Consider the following 26,560-nt stretch of genomic DNA (forward strand, 5'->3'; position numbering starts at 1 on the left):
CCATCTATGGTACTTCCACCTTTGTAGATCTCTTATTTCAATACTTCGAACCCAAATCTCTCTGCACAGCTGCCAATTCAACTTTTAATATATGAAACTTATTGATGTTTCAAATGGGAGAATGAGGGATTCAGAGTATCCCACCCCAAAACATGCAAGCCTGGTGTAAGGATCATTTTGAGCTGAAGGCAATGAAGAAGAAACAGACACAAGAAAAATTCTCTGTCCTCTCCCTCTCTACCGGGAAGGACAGTTTGATTCTTTAATCAACAGAGACAACTCTAGACTCTTAGCCCAGAGATGACAGCAGAGAAATCTATACAACACACCTTGCGAAAACCCGTATTTTCCATTAACTCCCCCCGTTTATTTACCTTTTCACAATTTGCCACTCACTCCTAGAAGCTCAAAGTACTTTTCCTTTGTCTTGTCACTTCTCTACAAATTTAATGCTCTTACGATGCAATATATGCATCCCCTTAAACCTGAGGCTCTGAGACTGACGCACCCATAGGCTAGAATGGATGTGACACTGTGCCAGCTTCCAGGCCCAGGCCTTGAGGGACTAGCAGCTCTGACATCCTGATGCTGGGAACACTCGCCCTGGGAAGCAAGCCTCTGTGTTGTGAAGAAGCCCAGAAAGCCCTGTGGAGTGAGTGGTCCACATGATGAGGAATCAGTGCTCCCGGCTGGCAGCCAGCAATAACTTGCCGGCTGTGTGATGCACCATTTTGAAAGTGGATTCTAGTTGAGCTGCTCCAGAAAGGCCACACGGAGCAGAGATAAGCCATCCCTGCTGATCCCTGCTCAACGTGGGTTTGTGGCAAAATATGTGATTGTTCTTAAGTCACTAAGGTCTGCTGTGGTTTGTTACACAGCCGTGCCCGGTCTCCTCCGTGTACTTGGGTCTCCCCTCCAAGTGCATGGCAGGTGGTGGGGACCCGCTTGGAGCTTCCCTCTCCCACTGCCTTTCCGGTGGCTGGTGACCTGCACTGGGTGTAGAGCAGTCAGTGGCAAGGGGGCTCAGGTTGCCTCAACAAGAACAGAACAAACTCTGGCCTCTCAGTCACTCATTGGCAACCCGGAGTCCAGCTTGCTGGACCATAAACACATAGAGAAGATGGAATCTGCTGAGCCCATGTTGAACCTGGGAAATGAGGGCCTCAGCTGAACCAGGGGACAGGTCGCCAAAGCATTTAAACAACCTGATGCCTTTTTTTCTGTATATCTCTTTATTTAAAAAAGTGTAGGAAATGAATAAAATGCTGCCTCAAAAGTATATACAACAAATAAATTATTTTGAGTTAAGCATTGCAGATCCACACAGATCAGTCCCAGCCTTGACCCAGGTTATGTTCCATGGACTTATGCTTTTCCCCCTTGACTCTTCCTTGAGACATCGCCCTCCCGTGCAAAATGACTGCAGCATTAACCAGTCCTGTCTGAGTCGGGCTTTGTCACAGGTACAGAGGATGGGCGTGAGGGCAGCCCGGCATCAGCAGACCCAGCGTGGAGGATACTGTGCTGGCACAAGCTAGGCTTCAACAAATGTGTTTGGTTTTCAGTGACCCTGAAATATTTTACAGAAGTGGGGCCTGGGCTTTAAAGAAAAGAGCCAGGGGTATGTCGGGCTGGCCCCTTCAAGGAGGTATGTCTTTGGAAAACATTAAATCTACCTGAGGTCTCAGGAAGACAGCAACTTGGCCTGGAGTTTTGAGCTCTCGGTTAAAAGAAAATGGCCACGTGGTGCCCTTGTGAGTAAAGGTGGCGTGTGATGACAGCCATGCTTTAAGGGTGGGATTCAGAGCACTGACTGAGTGACTGTCAGAAGCAGCCAGGAGGTCAGAGAAGGCAGAGAATGGAGGGCCAGGGCCCCAACGATGATTTTAAATATTGATACAATTTCAGCAGCGGGAAGGAAGGCACAGCCCTCCTCTGGCCCTTCCTGGAGGGTGTTTGCCAGCATCTCAGGTCGACGCTGAGGGTCCCTGGGCAGAGCCAGCCTTTCAGAAGTAAAGGTGTCACTGTCAGCACCGAAGGCATAATTTAAAAAAACCCAACATACTCTTCCTCCTGGAAAGAGTTTAAAAAAACCCTGGAACACACCATTTAGGAGATTGCAAAACTCCTTTTCATGGAGGCAAAGTAGCAGGTGGACAAGTCTGGGCAGTGTATTTCCAAGGTGAAGTCACTGAACACGACGACCTGCATCTACTTTTCTTTTTTTTTTTAAAAGTTCATTCATTTTATTTTTTAAAAATTTATTTATTTTTGGCTGCATTGGGTCTTTGTTGCTGCGCGCGGGCTTTCTCTAGTTACGGCGAGCGGGGGCTACTCTTTGTTATGGTGAGCGGGCGTCTCATTGCAGTGGCTTCTCTTGTTGCGGAGCACGGGCTCTAGGGCGCGTAGGCTTCAGTAGTTGTGGCATGCGGGTTCAGTAGTTGTGGCTCGTGGGCTCTAGAGTGCAGGCTCAGTAGTTGTGGCGCTCAGGCTTAGTTGCTCTGTGGCATGTGGGATCCTCCTGGACCAGGGTTTGAACTCACGTACCCTGCATTGGCAGGAGGATTCTTTAACCACTGCGCCACCAGGGAAGCCCTACATCTACTTTTTAAAGGAGGTTTTGCCACAGAAGTATCGACCTGGGACTGTACTGACAAGCCATAACACAATTCTTCTCCTCCCAGATGAGAACAGGGGCCACAAAGGCAAATGCCCACAGGAGCTGGGCTGGTAATTAGTATAAATGAAGGATGTGGGCTGTGTGTAAAAGAAACTTTCCTGAAGCACCCATCAGCCTTAAGAATTGTCTTCTTATTTCATATGAGATATGAGTCTTGAACTTTCCATTTCATTATGAGAAGCAACTCTGCAGGGTGTTGACCAATAGCAGCAGACCCTCAGCCTCAGTGTGTGAGGTGACAGGGTTGGTGGGCCCTGTGGTGAACTGGTGAACCAGATGCCGCATCTAAAGATGAGCTGCGTTTCAACTCCAGCTGGTTGTTGCTCGGTGAGAATGTGAGCCGCAGCATGGCCAAACCCTCTGATCCAGAATTTTATGTAACATTTTATAATTTTAAATGTTGGTGACTAACTCTTTAAAAAGATGCACAGGCTAAACAAAACACACCTGTAGGCTGGATCGTTCTCCAGTCTCTCCTGCAGGGGCAGGAAAGGTGTGGTAGGCAGAATAATGGTCCATGTCCTAATCCCCAGCACCTGTGGATATGTTACCTTACAGGGCAGAAGGGACTTTTCAGTGTAATTAAAGATCTTGAGATGGGGAGATAATTCTGGATTATCCGGCCGGGCTTTATAAGTGAAAGGTCCTTGTCAGTAAAAGAGGGAAGCAAGAATGTCACATTGCCACCATCTGAGGCAAGGAATGTGAGCAGTCTCTACAAACTGGGAAAGGCAAGGAGATGGATTCTCCCCTAGAGACTCCAGAAGGAGCACAGCTCTGCTGACACATGGATTTTGGCTCAGTGAAACCCATTTTGTGCTTCTGATCTCCAGAGCCCTAAGATAGGAAATTTGCGTTCTTTTAAGCCACGATGCTTGTGGTAATTTGTTGCAGTAGCATTAGGAAACTAATACAGGCGGCCACCCTTTGGTGTATCCTTCAATGTTTTTAGAGGATGAAAATACTCTCTAAATTTCTATTTAGATGCTAAAGTATTGCTGCAGCTGGGAGAGCCACACATGGCAATTCCATGAAATTTCTCTTACTTCTAGGTCAAAGGACAATGAGACTCAAGATGGATTTCTATGGTAGGATACCCACACACAGAGCAAGAGAACCAGCAAGTCTCTTATCAAAGCAGATGTGCGTCAGTACCCTCAAACACGTACACCCTTTTCTGGCTGGACAGACTGCAAATTATTCCCACCTCCCAGGGGACAAGCACAACTAGTGGTGAGCAGAAGTCAAAACCCAGCCAACTAACCAGTTAGCGTGAGCTGTCACTACGTCAGGTGAAAAGAGCTGCATGGCTATACAATTGACTTCTTAAATACACAGGACCACCAAATAAATATAATAAAGCATACTGACATTTCCACCCAGGGGACCCCAGTGAGAGCACGGGTCTCCGTGGGCTCCTAGGGGTTGGCACTGTCAACCTGAAGAAGTCCAAATCCAAATCCAAATCCAGGGCTCACTGCATCCCTGTCCTGCGTGATTCAGCCTCTCCCCTCTCATTATGGACTGGTTACAACCCAACCTGAGTTTAGAAGGACTTTCACTGTGATGATTGTATCCAGATCACAATTCATCATTTTCAATGTCTCAGCACTGGAATGAGTCCACTTGGAAATCAGAAGTTGGTGGCATCCAGAAAAACCTCCTGCTATCCTTCCACAGAATTCCTCTTCTTCAGGATTTCTGGGTGGGAACCCTAAAGGGCATCTCAGTGCCCTGCTTTATGTCAAGTCTTAGGGGTGGGTCCAAATTATTCCCCAGGCTCCATGGTCTCGTAGGTTTCTAGCAAGGGAGGGTCTGTGTTCCCATTGCTTATATTCCTGTCGCTGGGGTAGGAGAAGGTGTACGTTTCGCTCTCAGACGCAGAAAGGAAGCCAGAGGATGGCTCATCTTCGGTCAACTTTGCAGTTGGAGCCCTGGAGCATATGCGGGGTGGGGAGGGAGGGCAGTCCCCTGTGGGGCCCTGGAAGGGCCGGTAGGTGTCCACCTTTGGCTGGAGGAAGGACCCTTTGGAATCCTGCAGCAGATGCCCATACACCATGGTGTCATCGATTTCGGCATACACGTGGGATTCGTTGTCCTTCCGTCTTTTCTGAAACGTTTTTGGCTGCATCGGCATCTGGGTATTGACGTTACCATTGTAGATACCTACAGCTGGGCCCTTGTTGATCTTCTTTTTCCTACTGAGGAAGGGAACAAGACAGAAGTCAGGAAGAAAACGATCTTAGAGGCTCACCAACTGTACATCCCTACTGGAATGAAGATCATTCAGGGTTCTGACTGGGTCTCCCCCAAGTCCCTCAAATAGCTTAGCGTTTGAAACTGAAACTGCTGTCCTCAGCGAACAGTTAGAAAGGGACCAGCTTCTGTCTCCAGTTTTTAAGGTGGAAACAGGAGCAGAGAGTGGTTTAGAGAGGGCACTGTTAACACCCTCTGTGCCTGAGTTTGCTTTGATACCTGCGTGGTATCCAAAGGTAGAGACATCTGACAACCTCTCTTTCCTAGCAGAGACAGGTGGTGTCCCAAACCAACCACATCAAGCACGGGTGTACCTAGGTCAACCTTCTATAACTCTCTGAGTTCTTTCCTGTAGCTAATGCTTCATCTCAGTTTTGCATGGGCACAAACTACGACCATCTAGTTTCTAAATGATAGCATACGACACTCAGATACAACCTCAGGAAGGTTGTATCTTAGTTTTTAGCTGGAGTTGGGGACAGTAGGACTCAGCATCAGCAGAGGGATCCAGTCCCTTCAGCAGTAACCTCCAAAAGAGGAAAGAGCTACAAAGAAGACAAAAGTCAGGCTGGGGTGCCCGGGTTCCTCCCTAACACCATTAATGCTTGGTTTGTAATGTTCTTTGGTATTGGACATGGATGGGCATTTGCACTCCCTGCCTCGGAAAACAAAGCCTCGCCCTCCATCTCCACCAGTGAAAAGCAGGGGATGCTGACTTTTTAGCTGACCAGAGATTCAAATGGAGGACAGTAGCTCAATTAGCATAATGGACCACATAATGCATGGCTGGCGGTTCACTCATTGTGAACCTGTACTTTTCTCAGATAAAAATAAATCTAGTACATGTAGCTTGTAACACTGGGTTCCCTGGCCAGGATGACAGGCTGCAAGGCCTCCAGCCTGAAGCCTTGTAGCAATGCTCCGCCCATGTGCTCCTACAGCACCTTGCTTGTCCCCACCAAGCTCTTCTCACACTGTCCTGACACCGCCTCCTTATTTGCCTGCTTCTTTAGTCCCTCTGCCCCCATAGACGGCAGGAGAAAAGACTGTGTCTTGTGTATCCCCAGCACCTCTCCTGGTTCCTAGGGCCCAGGAGACCCTCAGGAAGTACATGCTTCATGACCAAGTTCAACGGCACTGTCTGCCCTCCTTCTCATGGCAGGAACCCGTCCTCCCTCCCAACCCAACTTGGGGACAGACAAGCCTTATGCAAACCTGCCAGCCAGTGGCCTCCCCCACAGCAAGGCAGGGGCTGGTAATTCCCAGGCCGGGACTGGGGCACTTTAGGGATGGAGGCAAGTGCTGGCCCCTCCCCTCGTCCAATTCCCTCCTGATGAGGAACCTGGGGCCCAGTGTTAATGCCATGCTTTCCCATCTGGGTGGAACATACTGTGCACCCCAGACAGGAAAGTTTCCTGAGAGGAGTGATACAATGATGTTTCTTTAAAAGAAGTCCTTTTCCCTCATGCCAGATGTGTGCAATCACATTTCACAGAGAAGACGCCTCCCCCGAACCTGCCAACCCACCCTCATCAGTAGAGACATTTCTGATCAGCAATTTCAATTGTTTGCTCATGGCCCCAGTTAATAAAAAAAATCTTTTTTTAGTTTTTTGCTAAGGGAAATAGATTCCCCCTGCCCCCATGGCTTTAATTAGAAATAGGAGCAGAACTGATGAAATCTGGCAGCAGCATGTACTCTGTCTAAAAAGGTCAACACTTTCCTCTCATAAAACAGAAGCTGTTATCCTGAGGGGGTGGAAGGTGAGACTGAGTCAGTTAACTGGGTCTTCCTTCCTCTTGCCCACAGGGCTGGCTTTCTGATGCTTGTCTGGAGGCCAATAAACAAGCATAAAACAGACAGTTTGTTTAAGAAACTGGAGGAGAACAAGCTGGGCAGCGTGAGTGTGTTTTCCTCAAGGTGACAGGGGGGGCGGGTTCACAGGCCTGGTCTGGCAGGGTCTACGGGAGCGTTTTCCTGCCAAGATCACCCCTGTGAGGACCACAGTCTAATGAGCAGACAGTAAATGATTCACAGGGGACTTATGCTGAGGCAGCTGCGTAAAACTGCAGGCTAAAATGTCACCGCATGTGTATTTTTTTTCCTACTAGGTAGGGGATTTTTTCCCCCTCCAAGCATAATTCACATCCAGTAATATTATTTATTTTCCACTTCTCTTTTTTTTGGCCACGCCAGGTGGCTTGCAGGATCTTAGTTCCCCAAACAGGGATCCAACCCGCACCCTCGGCAGTGAAAGGTTGGAGTCCTAATTGCTGGACTGCCAGGGAATTCACCCCCTGCAATATTTATTTTTTTGGCCGCACTGCATAGCACGTGGGACCTTAGTTCCTCGACCAGGGATTGAACCGGCGCCCCCTGCACTGGAAGCACGGAGTCTTAACCACTGGACTGCTAGGGAAGTACCCGCCCTGGCAATATTATTTAACATTGATCTTTGCGGGGGAAAATGGAAAGCAAGGGGAAAAGTCAATAATTAATGACAGCTCTGGTCTGTGTGATGTAAGGAGGTGTCAGCTCAGGTGAAGACAGTTCGAGAAATTCCACCTACTTCTTTTTCACAAAGCAAATGATGAGTCCGAGGGCAAACAGCAGTAAGGCGCCACCTCCCACCACCGCGAGGATGATGACAGTCAGGTCTGTGAACAGAGACACAAGGGAGGAGAATGGGGAGACACTTGGTGTCAGGCTGGTGATGAACTCCAGTAGACAGTCTTCAAAGATGGCTACCATCCATTCCTTCCCTCCTCGTACGCACATGCTGCTCCTCCCTTTAAGGGGAATCTGTTTCCTTTCCTCCTGAATATGGGCTGTGCTGGTGTGGACCTAACCTTTTAGAAACCTGGCAGCTTCCTGCGCTTCCTGAGGAAAAGCCAGCCACCATGTAAGAAGTCTGACTATGCTGAGACCATGCTGTGAGGAAGCCCAAGTAGCCATGTGGAGACTCCATGAGGAAGACAAACCAAGGCTCCCAGCCTTGAAAGTGAGCAAAGGTGAACCATCCCAGCCCCCCTCTAGCTATTCAAGGCATCTGGCTGAGGCCCCTCATATCTTAGAGCAGAGATGAGCCACCTGCTGTGCTCCATCCAAATTCCTGACCCATGGAATTGTGAGCAAAAAAAAAAAGGTTATTGTCTAAGCCACTAAATCTTGGAATAGTTTGTTATGCAGTGAAAGATAACTAAAACAAACTGGGGGACCTACCAGATCTATTCCAAAGGCTACTCCTGGCCTATCCCAGCTGTGCTCCCCTGATCGCCACAGCCCATGTTGGAGGAGAGAAGAGCAGGGGGTGTAGAAGAAAGCAAGGAGTCAAAAGTCAGAGGTGAAGGAGTTAAGGAGAGGGTTGTTTCATGTGTGCTGTCCTTCTCCTACAGTTGTACAAAGGAAAAAGAAAATATATCAGAGAGAGAGCCCTGCACCAAACCAGGATTTAGAATTTCTGGCTTGTTCAATAAGAAAACAAAAGGTGAGACTGTGAGAAAATAGGACTAGAAATAAATGACAGAAAATGAATGTAAGAGAGGAAGAAAACTCAGGAGCCAATCTGAGAGTGTGGGCGAGCTTTTCACTTGTGGCTTCTGGTCCCCGTCGGTTCTCTTGCTGCTAACCACCTGTGTGGCCTTGGGTGGACACACAGTCTATCTGACCACCCAGAAGGGAAGGGGCTGGGGAAAAAAACTCCGTGGTTCCAACACTCTGTGGTGCTCTGTGACTATCTTGGAATCAAGGGCTAACATGGCCCCACCACAGATTGCCTGAAACTCTTCAGTGGATACTACCACTTTGGGCATAAAGGCAAAATCCTCATCATGGCTCTGAGGCCCACGACTGAGGGCATTCAAGGATTCTAATGTTTCACTGGACTAAATAAAAAAAGCCAGCATCATGTATCTGTGTCACACTTTCCAGGTCCTCACAGTTTAATCACCAACATTGAATCCCCAGTGATAATTTTATGGGGTAGTTACAATCATCTATTCTCTGCAGAGGAAGATCAGAGGAGTAAAGAGACTTCCCCTATGTCAGAAAGAGGTTAATAGTAGATTGACTACCAAAATGCCCTAATTCTTCCCCTGCCCTGACCCATGTCCTTTATTTACTGTGTGATCCTGCAGCTCCTCCCATCAAGAAATGGAGTCTACCTGTCCACCCCTTGAATCTGGGCTGACCAAACCAATGCTGTCAAAGGGACAGGGTATGAGTTCCTAACCTAAGCGTCAGGACACCTTGCATGCTTCCCCCAGCCTCTCTTGGATCTCTCTGCCTCTGCCATGAGAACAGGCCCCAGTTTGGAGGATAAGAGACCATGCTGAGGAGAGCCAAGGAATCTCAGTTATCACGGCTGATCTTGGCTGGGCTCCAGACATGTGAGAGTGCCCGGCCAAGACTGACAAAGTCCTCTAACCAACCTGCAGCTGCCCACAGGTGCTTGAGTGAATGAACCCTGACAAGCCCAGCTCAGAACTGCCCAGACAACATGTGAGCAATAACAAATGGCTGTTTTCAAGCCACTGAGTTCTGGGGTGGTTTGTTATACAGTATTATTGACACAACAGCTGACTGATACATGGACAGCCAGGACTCAAATCCATGCTTTCTGACGTGCCTTCCAGTCTTGCTCCTGATCCCTCAGCTACCAACTGCTATCCACCACCACCCCCGAAAGACCTTACCCATGGTCCTTGGGGTAAGCGAGACCCAGAAAAGCAGGTCCAGCTGCTTCTTGCTCATGGGGCTGCAGTTGGAGATGTTGACCCAGAAGCTGTGATAGCGGAAGCTTGGCTTGGGCAGCACCTCCTCCTCCAGGCTGAAGATCTCCTCGGTGTGGGCCCGCTGCTCCTGGATGATCATGAACGCACGCCCTGTCTGGCAGACCACGCCCGTCCGCTCTTTGAGGAAGGTCAGGCAGGCCACCTGGTCTTGGGGCACGCTGATGTTCCAGGACACGGAGGTGAGGGATGGTAGGCCCTTGTCCCAGTTAGGGGTCCTCAGGTAGACCTTGCTTTTCGTGTCCAGGGTCACTGTGAAAACACCTTCCTCTGCAGGAAAAGGAAGAGAATCCACTCAGATGTTGTTTCACTCAATCAGGATGGAGAGAATAGGAGGGTGGAGGAGATGATGCTATACTGTCCAGACTACAGAGCTTCCTGCCATGATGGAGAGGCTCTGGATCTGCACTGGCTAAGAGAGTAGCCACAGCCGCATGTGTCTGTTGAAGACTTGAAACGTGCTTGGTGTGACTGAAGACCTGAATTTTTAATTTTGTTTACTATTAATTTAAATTTAAATTGCCACGTGTGGCCAGTGGCTACCATATTGGTCAGCAAAGGAATAGAGTCTCAGATTAGGTTCTCGGGCCTTTTGAAAAAACCAACCAAACAACCAACCAAACAAACAAACACAAAACAGGCCAGTTTGCCAAACTGGTGGTTGTCTCAGCTTCCTTTCAGAAATGCCCTCAATGGAGCTAATGTCTATCCAACGCCCTGCTCCATGGTGGGACTGGTGTATACTGATTTCTATTTTGCAGATTTAGAAAACTTCAGGTTCTGGGAAGAATTCTTTCTGGTTGCAAAGTTGAAAGGGTCTCTGACATGTCAACTAATCCACTCCTTATCTTCAGGTGAGATAAAACCCCAACACTCCACATTGAGGATGGTGTGTCTTATTTTCAAAGATTCCCCAGAAGGAGTTTCTCTGGTAACCTTGGAGATACCAGGCAACGTGGAATGACCTTAATCTTACGGCCAGATTCATTTCCCTCCCACTCATGCCTCTGAGAACAAAATTACAGGGTAAACCTTGAATTAAGGTCTTGGTCAGTTTTAAAAATTAACTTAGCAACTTGTAGTGGTGACTGTGAATTTTAAAATCAACAATGTAGAGTTCACCGTTGTGACCAATTTAAACCTCACTTGCTGCCTGAGAAGATCATACACTAGCCTCCCAGGAGGGGTCTGCTCCCTCATGCAGGAGAACGCTCTAGAGATTCATCTCTCTCCCAGTATTCCTTCCTCTGTGCCCTCCAAACTGCGTTCTGAATTGTCAAAGCAGAATCATAAAAATATCTGCATAAGGATTTGTATGTTACCACTTCAAGAATCCAGGACTTGGGAATATTTGGTTAGTTCTCATTTATGCCCTGCCTGCTTCCAAAAAAGCCTTGAACCTGATTATTTGTTCTGCTGCCTACCAACCATCACCTCCCACTGTCAGACAGTCTTATTTCTAACTCCTGGAATTTTCCACACTAGGTTAATGGTAAAGTCAGGATTAGGACTCATCATCTTGTATAAGGAACAGCCCACTCAGCTATCCCTTCTCTTCAAATTGACAATTGAGACGATCAGAAAACCAAAATAAGATAAGTGTCCCCATAAGAAAGGCTAAGAGGGCATCGAGATGGGGAGAGAGTGAAAGACCACCTTACCTTTGAAGTGGGGGACAAAGGACACGGTCAGGCTCTGCCTGGAGGCCTCTTGCTGGAAGCTGGGGGCAAAGGCACGGAGGGTCACCGAGACGTTCTGCTTCACCTGAATCTGCTCGATGGAGCCTCCAGAGCAGAAGGAGCCGAAGTAAAGGTCCTGGCCGGGAACGGCACTGGCCACGAGGTAGCTGAAGCTGGTGTTGCAAACCCTCTCGTGAGTGTGCTGCTGCAGCTTCTGGGCAGGCACCAGTGCCAGGCTGATGCTGTCTTTGGGCACCAGCAGCTTCCAGGAGAAGTCGTGCAGCTGCACAGGCAGCTGGAGGATGTACCACGGCACCTGGAGCGAGTAGGCCTTCCTGTGGCAGTACCGGTGGTCCAGGCAGCCTACGAAAGAGGGGTTCGTGGTACCCAGGCTGGGAGGAAACCGGAAGTGCATCCTCTCCAGCTCTCAAGTCAGCCCGAGGCTTTCTCGCTTTTCCCTTTGGTCTCTCCTCTCCTGCTCTGTCCTGCGCTCCTGCCTCCTTGACGCCCCTTTCCTAGCTTCCCTCCTGCTCTTGCATTCTTACTCTCCACTAAACTGGCAGAACAACTTCTGGGGAGTATTCAGGGTTGAAATTTTCTCTTCTTGTTTGCTCAAGTTCTCAACTAAGACAACCTGTGTCTTAGATGCTAAGTGCCACGTGGGCAGGGTACAGGTTTTTCCCTTCACCCAGCCCTGCTGCCCAGTGTCCCTGCCTGTGGGGAGGCAGTTCGCGTAGTGGTTAGAGCTGGGAGCAGAGTTGGGGAGATCTCAGCTGGCGTTTCAGATCTGCCGCTTCCTAATGGGCTTTGCCTCTCGCGGCTTTAGCTACTGCCTCAGTGGAGACCCTAAGAGCATCCACATCAGAGATGATGGTGGCCCAGCAAGGAGGTGACTATTGGTTTTGCTGCCCTCCACTGATTAAACATTTCTATGTGACTAGCACATGTCGGGCATGGCTAGTAGCTAAAGGGATAAAAAATGGAAGAAGCCAAAGTTTTTGAGCTCAAGACTTGGTCTCATGCAACAGAAGACAAGTGAGCAGTGAGCGTGGAAGCAGGGGGCATGCGCATGGGGGAGGTTGGGGAAGGCTACGAGATTTCACAGGAGGGAGACTGGAGGCTGGACAGAGGAGACGTGAGCATGGACACGGCGGATGCCACTTGCTTCTGAAAGATGCATGTTCCCACGGAGGCTGCTGGTCTCAAAGTGGGTGTGTTTCCACCTTGCTCTGTGCTTCTTGGTTGCCCTTGCTCACCCTCACTGCCGGGGGCATTTCTGATCATACTATTTACAAACCACCCAGTGGACCCCACTAAGACAGGGCAGGGAGGGGAGAACTCCCACAGCCTGGGAGGAGCACACTGAAGGGGCAGGGGCGTACTTATGGTTTTCTCGGCGTTGATCCACAGGCGGGTCAGATCATCACAAAGGAAGGAGATCTTGTGTTTGGAGCCAGCTGTCAGGGTGAGGTTGGTGCTGCAGGTCCGAGAGTCCAGACACACGAAGCAGCCGGGGACAAATTTGCGGCTCAGTTTGCCGGGCCGTTGCTCGATGGTCAGTGACATGGCTTGCTCGTTACTCAAGTCAACCACGTAGGTTTTATCTGGAACCACAAACAGAAAACAGGCATGAAGAATGGATCAGGATGAGCCCCGTGAGATGGCAAAAATGAGCACAAAATCTCTCATGGCTGGGGGACACTGGGAAATTTTTTTATTATTAAGAAAACATTACGATAGCTTGAAACAAAATTTAAAAAGAAAGTCAGTGGACTGCATTTTGTCCATCCTTATGTAACTGCTTTCATTTCTTCAAACTCATTTTAGTCCTTGTGCGTATGCATGCATATTTTCGCCTATTTAACAGTATGGCGTATATAAAATTTTATACTCAGATTTTACTTCATTATTTTATGCAGATACACTTATTTTACCATATAGTTTTCATATTTACTAAGCTTTTAAAATATTCATTAATCTTAGTCATCTAAGGGAGATTTAGCGTCACCTATTTAAATATTCTCCCTCTATGAAGAGTAATTAACAACAGCTGGTATTAGTGCAGGGATACAAGATTCACAGACAGGATGGAACCATAGATATTATAATTTAATCTCTAATAAATGCTACATTTCAAATAAATGACAAAAAGATGAAGTATTCCATAGGCTGGGCCAGGAGAATGGTCTCTCCCATTAGTAAAAGAATAAAATTACACTAGTACTTCAAAGCAGTCACCACAATAAAAACAAAGAGAATATCTTTATAAATGTGGAATAAACACAAATTATAAAAGCAAAAAAATAAATAAATAAAGATTAAAATATCTTTCTGACTTAGGTACCATAAATAATGTTTAAAGGACAAGGGACACACTGGGAGAAAATATTTTCTACAGAGAATGATGGAGAAGTTCACAGTAAAGGAAATATAAATGTCCAAGTAGCCAAAATATGAAGTGTTGTTAATATCACTTGTAATACTACTTATAATCAGAGAAAAGCAAATTAAAAGAAAGTGTATAGTATAAAAATAAAAACCCTACACCCCTATAACCCAGCAGTGTGACATGCGTATATATGCCCTCATGTGTATGTCAGTGCTGTGACAGTGACTAGAGTAATACTGGAATAGTTAAACAGACCATGAAACTTTCACCAATGGAATATTACGCAGCAGTTAAAAAGAATGAGGGAGATCTAAATATACTGATACAAGAACCTCCAAGATATAGTATTAGGTAAAACAGCAAGTTGTAGAACCATATTTAGACTATGACACCATTTGATTATAAAGTCTCTATGTAAAATGAAATAGCGATTTCTACATGTACATACTTATGTATGTATGTACTTAATATTTAAATGAAGAGAAAAAAGATTTGGAGAGAAATATAACAAACCCATAATTGTGGTTACCCTAGGAGGGGGGCCTGGAAGTAGGGACAATACAGATGGTCAGGGGGGATTTTAGCTTTGTCTGTGATGTTTGAATTTTTAGTTAGAAAATATGTATGTATTTCTTATATAATTTGGAAAAATTGCCCAATTATTGTTTTTTTAGGTCACTTCTATGATTGCGCCACTAGAAGTAAAAGATTCTAATAAGCACATGTGCATGTTTAGTTTCTATCTTTTCCTCAGGATAAAATCCCAGAACTGATTGTTAGGTGAGAGAATAGGAATATTTTTTCAACTTTTTAGAATGGATTACCAGACTACTTTATAAAAGAGTCATTTCACTTTATAATGTCATCCCCAGAAGGCTCTACACTATGAACCCCTGGAAATCACTTTTTACTGAGTTGCTTTTTAATTTCATTCGTTCTGCTTTTACAGAAGCCATCAAGTTAGGAAGATGCCTATGCAAGGTGGTGCTGCCTTTGCAAGTCACGGGTGTTGCCGATTTGTCTATCAGGTATCTTAGCCTCTCTGCCTGCAGCTCCAGTGAATAAATAAGTCCCGTGCCAGTTGGGAAAGCTCTGTTTCCCAAGAGAGTCTGCTAGGCTTCCTCCTTCCTGGTAACAGAAACCATATACTTAATAGAATTGTTCCTTTTGAACTGGCTGCCAGGGATCTCAGTGTCAAATTAGGAGCAAAATTAGGGAAATGTCTTATGGTTGTCACATCTGCTGACTCCTTTCTTTAGTTCTTATTGCTTATGTCTAGGTAAATTTTACTGTAAGTTCTAATAGTGCTTTAATCAGAGAGATGACATACCCAGAGCTGGAGTATATATGCTAATGTTGTTAACTTAAATATGATTTGATTTAGAAAATGGTTAGCTTTTCAATCTCCTAGCCCCACATTCAGCTCATATCTTACTGTCCTTTAAAATTTATCTTCGTTGGGCTTCCCTGGTGGCGCAGTGGTTGAGAGTCCGCCTGCCGATGCAGGGGACACAGGTTCGTGCCCTGGTCCGGGGAGATCCCACATGCCGCGGAGCGGCTGGGCCCATGAGCCGTGGCCGTTGAGCCTTCGCGTCCGGAGCCTGTGCTCCGCAACGGGAGAGGCCACAACAGGTGAGAGGACCACATACCGCAAAAAAAAAAAAAAAAAAAATATCTTTGTTGTTACCTCTGGGAAACCCTCCCTACCCCTACCCTGGCTGTGTTAGGAGCCCTTTTGCTTCTGAAACCCCACTCACCCTTATCGAGGTCCAATCACAGGTTGCAGGAGGCTCCCTACCCGCTCCCTCTTTCCTAATTTGTACGGTATCAAAGTAGTGCACGCACAGAATTTAAAGCAGGGTTTCTCTGGCTTGGCACTATTGACATTTGGGGCAGGGTAATTCTTCGTTGTGGGGCTGTCCTGTGCACTGTAAGATGTTTAGCAGCATCCCTGGCCTCCACCCACTAGATGCCAGTAGCACCCCTATGGCCCTCCATTATAACAACCAGAAATGTCTTCAGACATTGTCACATGTCCCTTGGGGGGCAAATTGCTCCTGGCTGAGAACCACTGGTTTAACGAATCAAATAGTTTTCTAAGGTTTGTTATGAAAACAAAACTCCCTCCCCACTGTGACCACTCCCCAGAATAACAACTTTCAACTCTTTTAGCAGGTTCTCTTTACAATTACATCCACAGCACCCAACAACATGCTTCTATTGCTGCTTCTAGATATTTCTGTTTCAGGGTTTTTTTAAAAATTAATTAATTAATTAATTTATTTTTGGCTGCGTTGTGTCATCATTGCTGCGCATGGGCTTTCTCTAGTTGTGGTGAGCGGGGGCTACTCTTTGTTGCGGTGCGCAGGCTTCCCACCGCAGTGGCTTCTCTTGTTGTGGAGCTCGGGCTCTAGGCACGTGGGCTCAGCAGTTGTGGCTCGTGGGCTCTAGAGTGCAGGCTCAGTGGCTGTGGCGCACGGACTCAGTTGCTCCACAGCATGTGGGATCTTCCCGCACCAGGGCTCGAACCTGTGTCCCCTGCATTGGCTTGATTTCTTAACCACTGCGCCACCAGGGGAGCCTGTTTCAGGTATTATTTGTTGGTTTCCCACAAAAGAAGATGAGGATTTCCTCTCCTTCACCCACACTCATGTCCCCCTGCCCACACCCCACACCTCGTATACAACATACACACACCCACAGTACACATGCCCAGCAAACATCCAAACCATACACTTGCTATCCACCCATCTTCCCAATCTTTACCATCATATTTTTAACGTTAGATCATTATTCTGTGTTGACATTATCATGCCTATGTAAACAATAGTAACACAGTGTTTACACAGTTACGTTATTTCCATGCTATTGATTCTCTTTCTTGCACAAGATTTTATTTCCCTAGAATTAGTTATTGCCATTTAAATCATTTCCTTAGTTTCTATGTACTTATCAGTAATTTGACACCCAAACTCTCCCCCACTTGTATAAATCTCCTTTCAATACCTATGAGAACATTAGGTATATCATCAAGTTATCTTTCTGAAAAGTCTCTCCAGAGCCTTCTCAACTGCTCTCATCTAAAGGGGCCCAGGTATGGTCTTGGGTCCCCTTGTACCATCATCCTAAGATTCCCTTTGCCTCTCTCTTGAAAGAGAAGAATTTTTGGCCGCACCTCGAGTCTTGCAGGATCTTACTTCCCCGACCAGGGACTGAACCCAGGCCAAGGGAGTGAACGCCAAATCCTAACCACTAGGCCACCAAGGAACTCCTGAGATTTCTTACTTATCCATGGGGATAAGTCAGAGGCCACAATGTGTCAACTCTTCCAGGACAAATTAAAGACTCACAGAGGGGCTTCCCTGGTGGCGCAGTGGTTAAGAATCCTCCCGCCAATGCAGGGGACATGGGTTTGATCCCTGGTCCGGGAAGATCCCACATGCCGCGGAGCAACTACGCCCACGAGCCACAACTACTGAGCTCACGCACCACAACTACTGAAGCCCGCGCACCCTAGGGCCCATGCTCCGCAACAAGAAAAGCCACTGCAGTGAGAAGCCCGTGCACTGCAATGAAGAGTAGCCCCCCTTGCCGCAACTAGAGAAAGCCTGCATGCAGCAATGAAGACCCAACACAGCCAAAAATAAGTAAATAAAGACTCACAGAGCAGGAGTTACCCAAGAAAAAACAAAAACAACGCCAACATTTAGTTAAGGGCTCCAGGTTGCTTCTGGGGGGTTATAAAAGCTGAAAAAGAAGCAATGCAACTACTTCCACAACCAGCATTTACCCAGATCAGTTACTGGAAGTATCTGCTATAACATTCTGGAAACACATCCATCTACCTTATTTGAATCATGTTAACCCAGAAACCTACAGGGCTTGAAGATACACTCATTCTGCTGGTATTTTCAGAGCAAGTAAACGTATCTTCCAGAAGCTAGAAGAGGATGCAAAAGGTAGTAGGCTAGCAGTCTGCTCCCACTACAGGGAGTAACATAGACAGGTAGACTACTATTAACTCATATGATTGTTATCAGCAGGGCCATTTGAACCTTTTAGAAATAATATCAGAAAATGAGAGACAGGCTGTGTGGGACAACAGAGAAGTTCTCTCTCTACGGTGACTATTAGATGAAACTCCAAGAGGACCAAAATCATTTTTTATATCTCCAGGTAATGGAGTGGTAATAATGCCAGGTATGGCATGGTAGTATTGTACCATCAAAAAAGATGAGAGGGGCTTCCCTGGTGGCGCAGTGGTTGAGAGTCTGCCTGCTGATGCAGGGGACACGGGTTCGTGCCCCGGTCTGGGAGGATCCCACATGCCGCGGAGTGGCTGGGCCCGTGAGCCATGGCCGCTGAGCCTGCGCGCCCGGAGCCTGTGCTCCGCAACGGGAGAGGCCACAACAGCGAGAGGCCTGCGTACCGCAAAAAAAAAAAAAAAAAAGAAAAGATGAGAGTGCGTTATGGAGCACTGAAAAACAAGATGTGTTGGGTGGAGACAAATGTAAATCAAGTTCTCTGACATTGCTGAACTGCACGTTTTGGGCAACGTAAGCCATCCATGCTCACACATCTGGTCACAGCTGGCCAGATCAGCCAGAGCAGCTTGTACATTACTCATCTTAAGACACAGGACACTTGTGCTCAAGCCATGGAAAGATATTCTCTGCAGGAGTCCCCTGGGTCTAGTTTTAGCTAAATTGATATTGTCAGCAAAGTAGCGAGAGAGAGTAGAGAGTAGGGTGGGGGGAGAGACAATCAGGTACAAGGTAACATCTGCCTGCTGCCCACATTCAGAATTTGTTTTTTTTTCAGTCTGGGCCCACTGTAGTCAGGTCCTACTGTGCATGCTGAGGGGTCAGGGTGCCTCTGACAGCTGCTTCCACCCTTGGTGAGGCTCTGACTTTGCATGGTTGCTGTGACAGCCATCCTCTTTGGCTTGAGAAACCCTCCCAGCTCTGCCTCCACTCTGTTTTTGATGCTCTTGTCCTTGTCTGCTTCCCCCAGCAGCCAGGCTCCTGGTGCTCCCACTGTGTCCCATCTACCTTGCCCCTTCTGAGGGGTTGTGCCTTTGGGCAGTGCATCTGGCTCTCAAGCCACTTTGGACAAGAGGCTGCCTCCTGAGATTAGTGCGACAGTGTTTATGGAGGGCCTGGAATGCGCTGGAAACTGTGCTGAGTGTAGGAAAAGAGAGGAATAAGACGAGATGCCTGATTGGGAGTTTAGTGGGACACAGACATTCAGATGGATAAACGAGACATGGTAGTGATGGGGAGGGAGACAACAGAATGAACCACTGAATGGGGGTGGCCGTGGGAAATTGTTTGGAGGAATCCCCTTTTCCCTGCCACGTGCACCACAGGGACTGAACGTGGGGAGACGAGGAGGGGTGGCAGGTCGGTTTGGGACATGTCTTTAGAGGGTGTTGAGGAAACACTCCCTTTCTCCAGCCACAATCTCGAGGCCTCCCAGCATGCCCCACCCTGGAAGTGTCAAGAGTGGCACCTTCTTTAGTCTAAGCCTACCCCTTAGACACCACTGGCTGGGGATAGTGCTTGCTGACCTAGCAAAACTGAAGGGTGTGGAGCCTCACTGTCCAGGGGTCATTGACATAGGAGAAGGGCAGTCTCCCTGGGTAGGCAATGGGAGGCTCTGCTATGACCAAGGGGACCTGCACACACATGTACAACGACTCACTCCCAGCACCAAAGAAAGGAACGAAAGAAGAGCCCCTGTCAACCCAAGTTCAGAGACAGTGGCAATGTCAGAATGCCTTCTTCATGCTCCGCTTTTTCCTAAAGACTCCCCCGCTAAGCCTCTGAACTTGTCCTTGCTGGGTACAAATCCCCTTCTCAATGCACACCCCTTCTCATGAAGCCTCCGTTCCCACTCAGTCACCATCCTCCTCCCCCAAACCAAAGCCACTCTGGGCTCACCCTGTTGCCTTTCCAGGTGCAAAAGAAAGCCATGAAGGTAAAAAGACCCTTTCAAGGGGGTTTGAGAAAACCCGAGAGTAAGACTCCAACAATATTAGTCTCTTGCCACAGTCTGAATAAGAAAATGAGTCAAAATCAGCCAGAGCAGGACCAAGAGACCCAAGAAAAATCCACCACTCCAAGTAACGACTGGTACAGACAGTAAGTGCAGAGCAAAGCCAGGGACTCCAGAGCTATCTGCTGGTCTCCAATGGCCCAGCTAGCCAACCACAGAGACTGAATCTTTAACAGGGAGGGTTAAAACAAAGTTGACAGTTTGTGAAAGGCTCCTTCATCCAGGGGGTGAGTGTGTGTCACAAGTTCTCTGCTGATGGGGAGGAAAGAAAGGAAGAGGCAGGTGTGTGACAAGGAATGGAGGTGGGGTCCTTCGAGGTGGAGGACCAGATTGGGTCCTTCAATGTCCAAAGTCAGCCAGACATTGGGAATAAGGACTGGGTGAGCAGTGAGCACCTGAGACAAATTCCCCCTTAACACTTTATCTCCTGTGCAAGGAGGAAAAAGGGCTCAGCACTACTGCTGGGGCTGGGGAGAGGGGGCCCAGAGGAGAGGCATGATGTGTTTGGGGTGGCAGGGCACCCACCAAAAAGGCACACAGATGATTTGCTTCCAGCCATCTACCTCTTAGTGGTGTGTGTTGTAACCTACCTTATGCTGTAAACAACTAAAGACCCTCAGAAGGGACAAAAACTCGCCGTACAGAAAAATCACCAACCCCAGCCTCCATAACAGTGTCTGGAGGCCACAAATCCCACATAGATTAGGACACCTTCTTGCTAAGTGACTTGGAGTCATGCAGTGGCCTATCCAGGTCAGGGCAGTGGGGATATTTCATTCCCTGTGAGGGAATAAAGGGGAACAGAGAATTTTAAAACAATAATAAATCTGAGTAAATCCAGGCTTGTTTTTATTGTCACTATGCTCTAGGATTTCTAAACAATGTCAGTAATAAACTACTCTCCCTCACCAAAAATTGTTCTTTTCTTTCCGAAATTGTTTGTTTTCTTACAGAGAACATAATTTTTAAGCAGCTCTACTGAGCAATAATTGAATTACAATAATCTGTACATATCTAAGGTGTATATTTGCCTAGTTTTGAACCTATATACACACCTGTATATACATCAACATAATCAAGATAGTGAATATATTCATCACCCACAGAAATTTCCTTGTGCATCCCCCTCCCTCCTCTCACCACCCCTCAGGGTGTTAGGAGGGGTGTTTTGTGATGACTAAGCCATCCCAGGACTACCATTGGCTGGAGCAGTGACCTGAGGACCAAGCAAAGCTGAAGAGTGTGGCTCCTCACTGCCTAGGAGAAGGTGTATGTAGGGAGATCAGGAACCCTGGCGCAGACCACTGGGAGGCTTCGGCATGGTTGAAGTTGCTGGCAAACCATAGGAGTTTAACACAGATATGGACCAACCAACCATAAGTACAAAACAAACACAAGCATGGAACAACCACCCCTAGCACAGAACAACCAACCACAGTTGGGGAACAACCAATTACAAGCACAGAACAACCAACCACAAGCAGGGAACAGCCGACCACAAGCACTCAGGAAAGGACGCAGGGGACGACCCCTGCCAATACAAGTGCAGAGACAGTGCCAAGGTATGGAAGAGAGCCAAGTGGGTAGAGATGCCCACCAAAATTTCCTCTGAAACATCCATCATCTGTGCAAGAAAGTACAAGAGAGAAACCAGACCAACAGCATTTGTTACCACCAGCTGATGAAGAGAGTGAATGAAAATAACAGACAGAATCGGCTGACGCAGAACCGAGACCCCACCCTGGAGAACTCCGTCCATCCCAGTGATGCACAGTGTATAGAGTCCTGGGCACCTACAACTATCCGCTGCATCCCCAGAGGAGCCCGTGGAGAAATGGCCACCCACGTAGAGACCAAATGTTACACCAATAGGGTACCCAGATTGCAACTATTAAAATAAAATCAACAAGATATGAAAAGAAAATAAAAAGAAGAAACTCCTTCTGGGAAGTGACCTCCTGCATCCTATAAGTCTCATCTGTCTTCTGGATTACAGGCTAATGTCTAAAGACCAGTGCTGTGTCTTTTTCAACTCTGTATCCCTTCCTTGACCTAGAGCCTTGCAGGATAACATTTAAAGAGTGCTTACTATCTGCCAGGCACTGCCACCTCATTGCTCCTCACAACACCCCTACGAGGACAGTCCTATTATCTCTACTTGAAGATAAACTGAGTCACACAGGAGTTAAGTGACTTGCCCAGGCTCACACAGTAAGTAGGGGAATCAGGATTTCGAATCCACGCAGGCCAATTCCAGAGTAAGTGCCTTTAACCACTGGGCCATGCTGCCTGCAAAACAAGCTGTCCACACATATTTACAGAACCAGACAAACGTGTGAGTGCACAGGGCTGGCAGCCTTGGGCAATCTCTTGAAACTTAGGGTCCACGTTGGGATTCAGAGGATCAAGATGGAGATGTCCAGAAATCAGAGCCCTCAGGGACTCCAGCATCGCCTAAGTAAAGATACTTCTGCTGGCCAAGTTCACTCACTTGCCTAGAAAAAGGCAAACCATGCTTGATGTAAAGCCTTGACCGTGCTAAACACATCTAAAGTGCAGCTAACCACTATTTACCTCAAAACTGAAGCCATATCCTTCTTGATGCTGGTAATAGCATGCGTAACAATTTGATTATATTTAGAAATCAACCCAGCTGATGTTACAGGAAACAGAATTAATCAGTAGCACCTCACCGTGACTGAGATGATAAACAAATCCCTGCGTCTTCTAAAACTCAAAGCCACTCCATTTCTGAATCCCTTCATGGCTGTTTTCAACATTCTGATAAAATTGTGACATAGAGTCATCAAAATGTGTCAGTGGACACACATGCACATACACACATGTATATATAAAGTTATGCCTCGTATACGGTTATTGTGAATTAGAAGGAATCTTGGGTCAAGATATGAAGGAACTGAGGCTTCCTGAGGAGCCGGGCTCCAGGTGGGTGCCGAGCGGGCACTCCCAAGACAGTGTCAGATGGGCAACGCTGGGAGTGGATCCCCCGTGGTCACTTTTCAGGTGTTTATCAGCCATGCCATTTCACATTCTCAATTTCTCTGCCTGGTTCTGTCTACTTCCCGGAAGTAAATAATATCAAAAACAAGGATGAGAATCGACTCTGTGGGCAGACCCCATCGTCAGCACACATCACAGATGTCCTGGTTCAAGACCACCTGTCACAACTCACAGACTCCAGCTCATAGATGAGCCCCAGGAATAGCCACTCCGAACTCATCCTGTACCTTTTTCTCAGGATCCCTGCCACTCCTCTCCGTGAAGCAAGGGCAATCCCAGAGAGTAAGTTTTAAGGAGGTGCTTACTCTCGGGGACTGACCTTGAACTGACACAACCCTGAGGGTGAGAGCCTCTGTGAGAGGGAGCTCCTCAGAGCGGGTGCCTCCTTCAGTGTTGTGCCCTGGGCATACAGCCTCGCTGTAGTCACGGCATCTCAGTAAATGTGTGTGGAATGATACACAACCTCATTCTCACAGAACCTGGGGTTCTGCGTGGTCCAGAAGCACGGGCTCTGGGTTCTGAGATTGCTCTGCTCCTGGCAAGCTGTGTGATACTGGGCTAGTTCCATAACCTTTCTGAAACTTCTGGTTTCTCATCAATAAATGAAGGTAATTCCTGTCTCCCCTGCAAGGCTGTAGTAAGGATTAGCTGAGACCATGTGAGTGGTGTGCTTAGGGCAGGGCTTGGCACTCAGACAATAAAAGTGTTATCATCACTGCTCACGGTGCTGGTGACATCCTGATCCACACTGTAGGGTCAGTCAAGACATGAGCTCTAGAAGGTAACCTTCCAATGTCTTCATTAAAAACAACGTATCACCCTGAATGCAAGATCATCTTAGCTTCTTACTGTGCTGAAGTGGAACAGTATGCCCGGCATTCACCAGTGACCTGGTCTCACTGCCTAGCAACGCACTTCCTGAAAGTCTTACAGGGTCCAGAGTCCAAGTGTGCCAGAGCCACAGACAAGAAGTAGGAAGGGAACCTCAGCCCAAGCAGACTACCCAGGAAGGAAAGAAGGCACTGGAGGAGGGGGAGGGGAAGGAAAGTGGGGCTTACTTACTGCTTTCATTTTGTGGATGTTGGACCAATACTTGAAACTGCAGCCGGAGAATGCCTGGATTTTGGGCATCTTGGTCACAGCCCTGCAGAGAGAGGTTGAAGTTCCCGGCTATGTTCCCAGGCTGCTTGTCCTTCAGCTTGAACACCTCGGGGTTGGTGGTGGAGCCTGGGATGCAGTACTCAACCCGCTCCTCCTTCTTCACGCAGTTGGAGACATTGAAGTGGAGGAAGGAGACGCTCGCCCGCAGGTGCGCGGGGATGATGAACTGCCATGTCATGAGCTCGTCCTCGGGGAAGCCGTCCGGGTAGTTGGCAGACATCAGGGTGGCGGAGCCTTCACCTTCAAACACAGATTCGATGATGCACAGGCCTGTTGGGGGTGGAACCCAAACGAGAGAATAGGAGGTGATTAGACCCTGCCCTGGTCATCCATGGGTGTGGGGACAGGGGTTAGAGAAGAGGTGAAAGTGGGTCTTAGGTACTGAGCACTGGGTCTGGATATGGCATGTTTATACTCAATTCAAGGTAGACAGTGAGAATGAGGATACATCAGTGGTGTGTGAGTATATGTTTAATAATCAACCCAGCAGGGGAAAAAAAATAAAGCCTTAATTTGTAGTGTCTGCCCACTTCCTTGGTGTAAAGACTCCCACTATAGCTGATTTCAGGCTACCAACAGGACATGGATGAACGTGGAGTTGGAAGGAGATGGACAGCCCTCTCACCATCACATAGGATTTTCACCATACAGATCCAATGGGCATACCTAACTTCAAAGCATAAATAGTAAAATGCAGTGTATTAACTAGGAAGTAATGAGTTTTGAGTACTTATTACCTTTGTTCCTAAACTAATTTATTTAATTGTAAGTTTATATAATTTTATTTTTAGTAACGGCTCTGTTTAATACCAGCTCACAAAATTCCAGGACACTCAACAATTGGCACTCATGAGCTGCTGTGGGCCAGCTCTGGCATACAGATACAATTGTATCTGGCATACCGATACAATTCTAGAAACTGTGAAAGAGACAGAAGACGGGAAAAAGACATGAGAAACAGAGTCATTAAGGTCTGTAGAGCCAGTCCCATTTCATTTCTTGAAAATAAGCCTCACATACAAAGGACAAAAGAAAGAGTCACCACCTGGTTTGTTTAACAGAGGAGGGTGGGTTCACACCAGGACTGGCCCACATGCTTACAGAAGAGTGGGACTTCCTTTAAGGTATTCAGATGGAATCACAATTGCCAACATCTGACCATTTCTGATGGACAGCAAGCGTGATTTTGTAGGTTTCAACCTCAGCAAACAGAGGGGAGGGCATGGCGAGCTCACGTTTTATAGACGACCGGTTTGTGATGCTGAAGCCGGAGACTTTTCTCTTGTGGAACCACGGGAGGGCCAAGGCCATTTTCACTCCCTCTTGCATTTTGATCCGGGACACAGTGCCGTTGCTGCAGAAGGTTCCGATCCTGACCATCTTGGTGTCAACGCGGCTGCTGATGCTGTGAGTGACTCCGTCCGGGCAGCTCTCCCCCCGCCCGATCTGCCTCAGGCGAGGGAGGGAGAACTGCAGTTCTAGACCAATGTTCTTGTTAGCTTTGACATCCCAGATGAAGGTTCTGTTGAGGGTGGGCAACACTGACATTGAGGGCTGAAGATGAACCTCTCCAAAAGGACATGGACCTGACATGCAGTCTGAAACACAGTCACAAAACAATCTGGTCACAAACGCTACTGGGCCACTCACTGCCCCTCCTCAGCCCCTATAGTGAACTCTTTGGAGGGGGGGTTTTCTGGGGCGCCCACCCATCTCCGGGCTACATGAAAGTTGGCTGCCAACGGCTCACTGATGCATCCCTCTCTGGGGAAGTGCCTTGGCTGGAGGGAGCTGCCTTGGGGCAGAAAAGCCTGAGAGGTTTCCCTGCCCCTGATTCCCATCCCAGCAGGGGGTGTCAACCCACAGCCAATCACTGCCAACCCAGGAGTGAAAAGCCTGACATCCCTGATTCACATGACACAGCCTGGCAATTGTCACTCAAGCTCCAGATCAGCCTGCAGCTAAAACCACATCTTTGCTTGCTGTCCTCATTCCACCCTGCTTTCCTCACTTCTTCACAGGTTTCTCAGGGCACTCTCTTGATTCATGACTTAAAGACAAGAATTCCCATGTCAGGCTCTGCTTCTAGGGAACCAGACCCAAGTCACCTCCTAACTACAAGTTAGGAGGTGCTTTTTTTTTTTTTGCGGTACGCGGGCCTCTCGCTGTTGTGGCCTCTCCCGTTACGGAGCACAGGCTCCGGACGCGCAGGCTCAGCGGCCCAGCCGCTCCGCGTCATGTGGGATCCTCCCGGACCGGGGCACGAACCCGCGTCCCCTGCATCAGCAGGCGGACTCTCAACCACTGCGCCACCAGGGAAGCCCTCCCCTGCTTTTTGAACGTTCGCTTTATTCCACTTTGCTTTTACGAAAGACTTGCATTGGTACTTGTTTCCGCTAACCAAAATAAATCCAAAGAGAATTTTTGCATTTATGAAAAAAGGTGGAAAGCGCAAAGAGCATTCAGTGTTTGTTTTGCAGGGAGCCATTACAGAGGCAGTGGGTACCCCTAGAGTGGCACCGCCAAG

General features: G+C 47.7%; 1 protein-coding gene across 1 annotated transcript in view; it reads right to left on the bottom strand.

The window, feature by feature from the left end:
• Nucleotides 1-209: 209 nt before the first annotated feature.
• The window catches only part of CDCP1 (CUB domain containing protein 1), a 56,674-nt gene continuing 30,323 nt past the window's right edge, over nt 210-26,560 (bottom strand). Inside the window, exons 3-9 of the mRNA XM_019946862.3 lie at nt 25,269-25,631; nt 23,935-24,303; nt 12,788-13,009; nt 11,388-11,768; nt 9,631-9,996; nt 7,506-7,593; nt 210-4,881 (exon numbers count right to left, since the gene is read on the bottom strand). Coding sequence (XP_019802421.1) covers nt 4,449-4,881; nt 7,506-7,593; nt 9,631-9,996; nt 11,388-11,768; nt 12,788-13,009; nt 23,935-24,303; nt 25,269-25,631 — 2,222 coding nt within the window. The 3' untranslated portion in view covers nt 210-4,448. The remainder of the gene's footprint in view (nt 4,882-7,505; nt 7,594-9,630; nt 9,997-11,387; nt 11,769-12,787; nt 13,010-23,934; nt 24,304-25,268; nt 25,632-26,560) is intronic.

Source organism: Tursiops truncatus, chromosome 10 (genome assembly GCF_011762595.2).
Source record: "Tursiops truncatus isolate mTurTru1 chromosome 10, mTurTru1.mat.Y, whole genome shotgun sequence".
NCBI classification, from domain to species: domain Eukaryota; kingdom Metazoa; phylum Chordata; class Mammalia; order Artiodactyla; family Delphinidae; genus Tursiops; species Tursiops truncatus.